Below are 9,298 nucleotides of genomic sequence, written 5' to 3'. Positions count from 1 at the left end.
GTATTATTTTCTAAGAGGAATAACTAGTTACACAATATGTAATTGGTATTCAATTGTATGAAAATATAGGCCTTGACTTCTAGTTTATGAGTACATCAATAGACAATAGACATTTTTTTAACACGGGGCGGCGTTTGGAATATAGCTACCGCCAGCCAGCGTATCTTTTCTGATGAGAGGCTTTTTGACTGCGTTTTATTTTCCCTGAGATGGAATTTAGTGCTATGTTTTTTAAATTGTACCCATTAAATATCGATTGCCTTTAAATATGCATATATTTACAGACATTTTAGTTATTACTGTAACCTAAAGTTAAAGCTTTCTGATCTTTGTAATGGTGTAGGAAGGGCAGTCAGTCTACTTCTAGATTCATTGGGTATTAGACACAATGGGTTCCGTACTTGATACATTGTAGCGGTCTCACAAAATGTCACGCAATGCTTTTTAACTATACAAGAGGGCGTTGCGTCCCGAACCCCGTCCAATGATCGAGCCTCGTGTGCTTCAATCACCTTGGATTACACACATGTTTTTTTCTCTGACCAATCATAGGCGCCGAGCTACAGCTCTCACGTTATAAATTAAACTGAAACATGAGTTAGAGCCGAGAGAATGAGAGAACAACTATCGGGAAAATTTTCAACATTACATTGGACCTGCCAGTCCTTTCGTTTTTATATCCGTTTTCTCGTTTTTACAGGTAATTAACTCCCTCTTTCCTTATGATAAACTGTCTACCCTTATTTGACCTATTCTATTGTAGCCTAGTTATTTCCGCGTTCCAGATAAGTAGAAGGCACCTTTTTGTTTTGTTTCCAATTGGGACACTTTGTCCTTTCATTGGAAATGGTTGTCTTTAGTCAGATTTAGTGAAGTTTGTGGTGTCTTTGCTGATTTATTGACTTCCTCTCTATAATGTAATGTTCGGTTAATTGTGCTGTAAATTGATGTAGGAAGTGTCTGATGCAATAGCGTCGCCATGACTCCTGTGTGTGTGTGGGTGGGTGGGGGGTGTATTCTGGGAATGACGCAAAGGTAGGGTCGTTGGTGTCGTTGATGGTCGTAAAGGAGGATGATGATAAAATGTTGTTGGGGAAATGGGTTTATTAGTTAGTGTAACATGGATTGTTGGTCTGTAGCCTACCAATCCAGGAATGGTCATCTGATGAACACGCTGTGATCAATATGGCAGAAATGTGTATTTTTGTCAGATTTGCTCTACTTGAAGTGGTGAAAACCGTCTGTTTTGACTCTTGCCATGGATTTCAATGAAAGAAAATGCCTAAAATGTGTCTTCGCATTTATTCTTTGATTAGTTCTGGAACAATGAGCAATCCGGTCTCTGAGTTAGCTGTTATGCAACACATCTTCCAATTGTGGTCAACAAGGTGGCGGCTTTGAAGTGTAAACTCATCATACCTGTTGACGTTTTTGTATCTCCCTAGGTGTTTTATAACAAATAATATGGCTACGTCCTCCAGCGCAGAACTGAGTAAGGCTGTCAAACAGCAGTACATGGACCTCCCTCAGGGAGACAAAGTCCAAATCATGTATGTCTGGATCGATGGAACCGGAGAGGGACTCCGCTGTAAGACCAGAACGCTGGATTCGGAGCCCAAGTGCATCGAAGGTAAACAATGGTTGTTGGTTGACATTTGACACAAAGTTCCAGGAGATTTATAAGTTTTGTAGCCTAGCCTGCCTAGTTTACGCAAGTCACTCAACAACTAACTCCTTCTTTGCCTTCATTCTGTAGAACTGCCAGAATGGAACTTTGATGGCTCTAGCACCTACCAGTCTGAGGGCTCAAACAGTGATATGTATTTGATTCCTTCTGCAATGTTCAGAGATCCTTTCCGCAAAGACCCCAACAAACTGGTCCTGTGTGAAGTGCTGAAGTACAACCGCAAACCTGCAGGTAACTTCTAAATCTTGGTGTGCATCTGTCTAGCTAAGCTTTTTAAATACATTTTTACTTCAGTGTATAATATAGGTACATTCTTTGCACAGAAACCAACCTTCGTTTGACGTGTAATAAAGTTATGGACATGGTTGAGAACCAGGTCCCTTGGTTTGGCATGGAGCAAGAGTACACCATTTTGGGCACGGATGGACACCCATTTGGCTGGCCCAACAACGGCTTCCCTGGCCCACAAGGTAAAGACTGTTCTTAGTGGTCTTTGACTGACTATGTAAACTTCTTCCTCGGATGCGTTACTTTGAATGTGACGGTAACTATTCTTGAACCAACCCTGTCCTTATGTGTACAGGTCCCTATTACTGTGGAGTGGGATCTGACAAGGCCTACGGTAGAGATATTGTGGAAGCCCACTACAGAGCCTGCCTGTATGCTGGGGTCATGATCTGTGGAACCAATGCTGAAGTCATGCCTGCACAGGTAAGCACAATTTTACTTGTGTGTATGCATTTATTTTTTTGGTGGTCTAATGGCTGATCCTATGCAATGAGACTTATGTACGTGAACACTGTTTTTGTCTTTCTAGTGGGAGTTCCAGGTTGGCCCTTGTGAAGGCATCAGCATGGGTGATCACCTTTGGGCAGCTAGGTTCATTCTCCACCGGGTGTGTGAGGACTTTGGTGTGGTGGCCTCATTTGACCCCAAGCCCATCCCTGGAAACTGGAACGGCGCTGGATGCCACACCAATTTCAGCACAAAAGAGATGAGGGAAGAGGGTGGGTTGAAGTGAGTACTGGATCATATGACGATGCATTCATACTAGGTTTAATCAGTAGTCGTAATTATTCAATTGCACCCCATCTATGCTTTTGGATGTGGAGTAAACCCAGACTTATTAGAATGCTCTTAAGGCAAAGCAGATGGTGTTGACCACCTGTGAGCTTTTCTGTGATGAACTAATCTCGCCTTCTCACTGCTCCAGGGCCATTGAGGAGTCCATTGAAAGGCTGGGGAAGAGGCATAGCTACCACATCCGTGCCTATGACCCTAAAGGGGGACTTGACAATGCCCGTCGCCTTACCGGCCACCATGAAACCTCCAACATCCACGAGTTCTCTGCCGGTGTGGCCAACCGCGGTGCCAGCATCCGCATCCCTCGCACTGTGGGCCAGGAGAAGAAGGGCTACTTCGAGGACCGCCGTCCATCTGCCAACTGTGACCCGTACGCCGTGACTGAGGCTATAATCCGCACCTGTTTGCTTAGCGAGGAAGGAGATGAACCTGTGAACTACTAGATCTAACTAGAGCCACACCTCTGGACTGAATCCCCTTCGCCACCACCCTTCTCCATTCTCATTTTCTAAATGGCTGAAAAGTCGAACTAGTACTGTATTTGTTGTAATTTTTCACTGAAATTATTCTAACCTTCTAAATGGCTTAAAGTTGGCTGGTCAACTTAACGTGGAATTAAATCTGTTTAACATAAAAACAAACATTTAATGAAAGATGGTGGCTGACAGGGCATTGTCTTCCCCTTTTGAGTCTTCTAGTGGGGAGTATAACTGTTTTTAAATCCCCATTTGATCTCGCGTTTCCTGCAGTCTGTCGAACTGAAATAAACTAAAGCACATGTGGACACTGACGACTGGCTGGGCGGCATGAGTAATTGTCTTAATAAAACCTATTTTGCTAGTTTGTACTTTATGCACGTTGACCTGGATTTTTTTTAAAACTCTGTACCACTTTTTCAATGTTACAATGTAGGTAGTGTTTTTAAATGTCAACTTTCAGATTTTACACTACTGGATCATGTTGTATGGTACATTCTTCAGACGTGTGGCTCCAAATCCTGTCTTATCCATTTGTGGAGTTCCTGTGAGACTCATGAAGGAGTTTTATCCTTTCTCAACTGATTTCTTGTTCTGGCACATGATTTGGTAAAACCTGAATATGCTGAACTTTGTTTTTATTTAAACTTTAATTTTTACCATGACTGACTTTGTTTGTCTCAACCGGTTTACTAAAGGCCAACATGGCTGCGTTTAAAGGCAGTCAAATTCTGAAAACATCTTCCCCAACTAACTTTGTATTTTGACTAGTCACATTTAATCTGCCTGTCTAAACACAGCCCATTTGGCATGTAGAACTAATGTAATGATATAGCAGAATCAAGGCATTCCTGAAATGAAACCAAGCTGATGGAAATGAATCGCATTGTACATAATTCCCATTGAGTGCCAACCTGCAAAACTGGAAGTCCCCTAGTCAAAGGGTTTGTGTGGTGGATGGTCTCTGGATTGTATTGCAATTCACACATTTAAACGAGCAATGCAGGGTGTTCTCTAGCATTGATGCCTAGGAACATGATCACAGTAATTGAATCTGGACTAGACTTAAAATATTTCTCACCAGCACATGCACAAGGGAGACATACATTTTCAATCAAGATTCATCTGTGATCATAAGGGTAAACTAAATGCAGGCTGTACCTTTTATAAACCTTAATTAACATGGTGTGAATAGTGTTGTGTATTGGGATACAGCTGGGCATGTTGCTCTTTCATGCAAGGGTGTTGGAATGTTTTACAGCTACATGTACTGTAGGAGGAGATATTTACAACTGAAAGGACTGCTGAGTTGGAAAACATCTAGCCTCTCCCACCAGGGCTTATACACTGCTCAAAAATAAAGGGAACACTAAAATAACACATCCTAGATCTGAATGAATGAAATATTCTTAAATACTTTTTTCTTTACATAGTTGAATGTGCTGACAACAAAATCAAACAAATTATCAATGGAAATCACATTTATCAACCCATGGAGGTCTGGATTTGGAGTCACACTCAAAATGAAAGTGGAAAACCACACTACAGGCTGATCCAACTTTGATGTAATGTCCTTAAAACAAGTCAAAATGAGGCTCAGTAGTGTGTGTGGCCTCTACGTGCCTGTATGACCTCCATACAATGCCTGGGCATGCTCCTGATGAGGTGGCGGATGGTATCCTGAGGGATCTCCTCCCAGACCTGGACTAAAGCATCCGCCAACTCCTGGACAGTCTGTGGTGCAATGTGGCGTTGGTGGATGGAGCGAGACATGATGTCCCAGATGTGCTCAATTGGATTCAGGTCTGGGGAACGGGCGGGCCAGTCCATAGCATCAATGCCTTCCTCTTGCAGGAACTGCTGACACACTCCAGCCACATGAGGTCTAGCATTGTCTTGCATTAGGAGGAACCCAGGGCCAACCGCACCAGCATATGGTCTCACAAGGGGTCTGAGGATCTCATCTCGGTACCTAATGGCAGTCAGGCTACCTCTGGCGAGCACATGGAGGGCTGTGCGCCCCCCCCAAAGAAATGCCACCCCACACCATGACTGACCCACCGCCAAACCGGTCATGCTGGAGGATGTTGCAGGCAGCAGAACGTTCTCCACGGCATCTCCAGACTGTCACGTCTGTTATATGCTCAGTGTGAACCTGCTTTCATCTGTGAAGAGCACAGGGCGCCAGTGGCGAATTTGCCAATCTTGGTGTTCTCTGGCAAATGCCAAACGTCCTGCACAGTGTTGAGCTGTAAGCACAACCCCCACCTGTGGACGTCGGGCCCTCATACCACCCTCATGGAGTCTGTTTCTGACCGTTTGAGCAGACACATGCACATTTGTGGCCTGCTGGAGGTCATTTTGCAGGGCTCTGCCAGTGCTCCTCCTGCTCCTCCTTGCACAAAGGCGGAGGTAGCGGTCCTGCTGCTGGGTTGTTGCTCTCCTACGGCCTCCTCCACGTCTCCTGATGTACTGGCCTGTCTCCTGGTAGCGCCTCCATGCTCTGGGCACCACGCTGACAGACACAGCAAACCTTCTTGCCACAGCTCGCATTGATGTGCCATCCTGGATGAGCTGCACTACCTGAGCCACTTGTGTGGGTTGTAGACTCCATCTCATGCTACCACTAGAGCGAAAGCACCGCCAGCATTCAAAAGTGACCAAAACATCAGCCAGGAAGCATAGGAACTGAGAAGTGGTCTGTGGTCACCACCTGCAGAACCACTCCTTTATTGGGGGTGTCTTGCTAATTGCCTATAATTTCCACCTGTTGTCTATTCCATTTGCACAACAGCATTTGAAATTTATTGTCAATCAGTGTTGCTTCCTAAGTGGACAGTTTGATTTCACAGAAGTGTGATTGACTTGGAGTTACATTGTGTTGTTTAAGTGTTCCCTTTATTTTTTTGAGCAGTGTAGTTCCATGGCTGGAAACAAGACTTGAAAACATCCCATGTAACCTCTGACCCTTCTACACGTGTTCCTGCTCAACACCCAAAGTGCGGTACTTATAGCCTGACAAGTTAAACACCAAGTGACAGGCAGCTGCCTACCATCGTTGGCACTGATTTCTTTGGCACATTTCATTGTTGAATGAGTACGCGATTCTTGGGATTCACAGCAGATCATTTCTGAGAGGTGTTTACTTGGTGCTAGGGCTGGAATAGGTTGTACGTGGTGTCCTCACAAGACTGGTTCTCTGAGAGGCGGTAAGGGTATTTCCTGCATGCCTGGGGTCATGTGAGGAGAATAAGGCTAGATATATTGTATTAAGAGGTCCTCATGTAAACCACCCTTGTCCTCCATCATGGTTGGTAGCAGACCTGGAGGTTAAACTTTAGTATGTTAAATTTCCCCTCTGAAGCCCAGGCCATGCAAGGCTATATTCAACTCACGCACAGTAACTGATGCACATTTGATTTGATCTGACAACTCTATTTTATATGACTACGCAACTGATTTTCTTAACATGTCATCCACTTTAAAGTTTGTTAATCAATTTAAGCACCTTATGGGACTACACACAACTCTCACAGGGATGCTGAGGGAAATGCCACATGATCCTAGTGATCTGAGCTTGCAGCAGCAGGCTGAAGTCTATCCTGTGTTTCTGTCGATTCATCACTCTCCCCTCCCTTGGCTAAACTGGACCCAAACCAAGAAATGTTGATATTTATGGGACATTAACAAGTCTTTTAGCCAGGGAAGATGTCAGTCACAGTATTTACCATGTAGAGTTGTCAGGTGTTAGAAAGGTTATTTCTTTACTCTGTAAGGGAACAAGGGGGTATTTTTTCCCATAAGGGGTATACTACAAATCAGGATCAATGTGTTGGCCAGCTTACTTGCCTACATATTATGAAATAACATGAAATGGGTATGGTCTACTTGACTCAATAACCCAAAACACATACTTACATTTTAGCTTTCTTAACGAACCAGAAAATCAATAGTTATTTCTGGTTCTTTGTTCAAAGCTGGCTGGCTAATTCATTGATTGTGCTTTGTAGTGTACCCCTCTGGAAGTACAGGAACATCCACACTTCACAGGACATACGTAAATAACAGCGCCTCTTCAACCAGAGGAGGCTGAAGAAATTTGGCTTGTCACCTAAAACCCTCACAAACTTTTACAGATGCATAATTGAGAGCATCCTTTCGGGCTGTATCACAGCCTGGTACGGCAACTGCACCGCGCACAACTGCAGGGTCCTCCAGAGGGTGTTGCGTTTTGCACAACGCATCACTGGGGGCAAACTACCTGCCTTCCAGGACACCTACAGCACCTGAAATCACAGGAAGGCCAAAAAGATAATCAAGGACGACAACCACCTGAGCCACTGCCTGTTCACTCCGCTACCATCCAGAAGGCTGGGACTGAGAGACTGAAAAACCGCTTCTATCTCAAGGCCATCAGACTGTTAAACAGCCATCACTAACACAGAGAGGCTGCTGCCTACATACAGACTTCAAATCATTGGCCACTTAAATAAATGGAACAGTAGTCACTTAAATAATGTCCCTTTAATAATGTTTACATATCTTGCATTACTCATCTCATATACTGTATTCTATACTATCTATTGCATCTTAGCCTATGCCGCTCTGACATTGCTCATCCATATATTTATACTTATATATTCCTATTCTATTCCTTACATAGAATGCATACTTACAGGCTCTAACCAATAGTGCAAAGGTATTAGGTGAACAGTAGTTAATTAAGTAAAGAAATAAAACAGTAAAATGACAGACTATATACAGTAGCGAGGCTATAAAAGTAGCGAAGCTATATACAGTGTCGAGGCTATAAAAGTAGCGAGGCTACATACAGACACTGGTTAGTCAGGCTGATTGAGGTAGTATGTACATGTAGATATGGTTAAAGTGACTATGCATATATGATGAACAAAGAGCAGCAGTAGCGTAAAAGAGGGGTTGGGGGGTGGTGGGTGGCGGGAGGCGGGACACAATGCAGATAGCCCGGTTAGCCAATGTGCGTGAGCACTGGTTGGTCGGACCAATTGAGGTAGTATGTACATGAATGTGTAGTTAAAATGACTATGCATATATAATAAACAGAGAGTAGCAGCAGCATAAAATAGGGGTTGGGGGGGAACACAATGCAAATAGTCCGGGTAGCCATTTGATTACATGTTCAGGAGTCTTATGGCTTGGGGGTAAAAACTGTTAAGAAGCCTTTTTGTCCTAGACTTGGCACTCCGGTACCGCTTGCCATGCGGTAGTAGAGAGAACAGTGTATGACTGGGGTGGCTGGGGTCTTTGACAATTTGTAGGGCCTTCCTCTGACACCGCCTGGTGTAGAGGTCCTGGATGGCAGGCAGCTTAGCAGCAGTGATTTACTGGGCCGTACGCACTACCCTCTGTAGTGCCTTGCAGTCAGAGGCCGAGCAATTGCCGTACAAGGCAGTGATGCAACCAGTCAGGATGCTCTCGATTTTGCAGCTGTAGAACCTTTTGAGGATCTCAGGACCCATGCCAAATCTTTTTCATTTCCTGAGGGGGAATAGGCTTTGTCGTGCCCTATTCACTACTGTCTTGGTGTGTTTGGACCATGATAGTTTGTTGGTGATGTGGACTACAGCCCCGTCGATGAGAATGGGGGCGTGCTCGGTTCTCCATTTCCTGTAGTCCACAATCATCTCCTTAGTCTTAGTTACATTGAGGGATAGGTTGTTATTCTGGCACCACCCGGCCATTTCTCTGACCTCCTCCTTAGAGGCCATCTTGTCGTTGTCGTTGATCAGGCCTACCACTGTTGTGTCGTCTGCAAACTTAATGATGGTGTTGGAGTCGTGCCTGGCCATGCAGTCGTGGGTGAACAGGGAGTACAGGAGGGGACTGAGCACGCACCCCTGGGGAGCTCCCGTGTTGAGGATCAGCGTGACAGATGTGTTGCTAACTACCCTCACCACCTGGGGGCGTCCCGTCAGGAAGTCCAGGATCCAGTTGCAAAGGGAGGTGTTTAGTCTCAGGATCCTTAGCTTAGTGATGAGCTTTGAGGGTACTATGGTGTTGAACGCTAAGCTGT

General features: G+C 44.6%; 1 protein-coding gene across 1 annotated transcript; it reads left to right on the top strand.

Moving 5' to 3' along the window:
- The first annotated feature begins 571 nt into the window (after window positions 1-571).
- LOC139376120 (glutamine synthetase) lies at window positions 572-4,432 on the top strand. Its single transcript, XM_071118324.1, has 7 exons — window positions 572-700; window positions 1,446-1,630; window positions 1,757-1,918; window positions 2,011-2,157; window positions 2,271-2,398; window positions 2,505-2,704; window positions 2,901-4,432. The coding sequence occupies exons 2-7, from the start codon at window positions 1,465-1,467 to the stop codon at window positions 3,211-3,213; spliced, it is 1,116 nt and encodes a 371-aa protein (XP_070974425.1). The 5' UTR covers window positions 572-700; window positions 1,446-1,464; the 3' UTR covers window positions 3,214-4,432.
- Window positions 4,433-9,298: the final 4,866 nt, after the last annotated feature.

The sequence above is a fragment of the Oncorhynchus clarkii genome, chromosome 20, assembly GCF_045791955.1.
Source record: "Oncorhynchus clarkii lewisi isolate Uvic-CL-2024 chromosome 20, UVic_Ocla_1.0, whole genome shotgun sequence".
Classification (NCBI taxonomy): Eukaryota; Metazoa; Chordata; class Actinopteri; order Salmoniformes; family Salmonidae; genus Oncorhynchus; species Oncorhynchus clarkii.
Note: the sequence above shows the minus strand (reverse complement) of the source record. Positions and strands in the feature narration are given on the sequence as shown.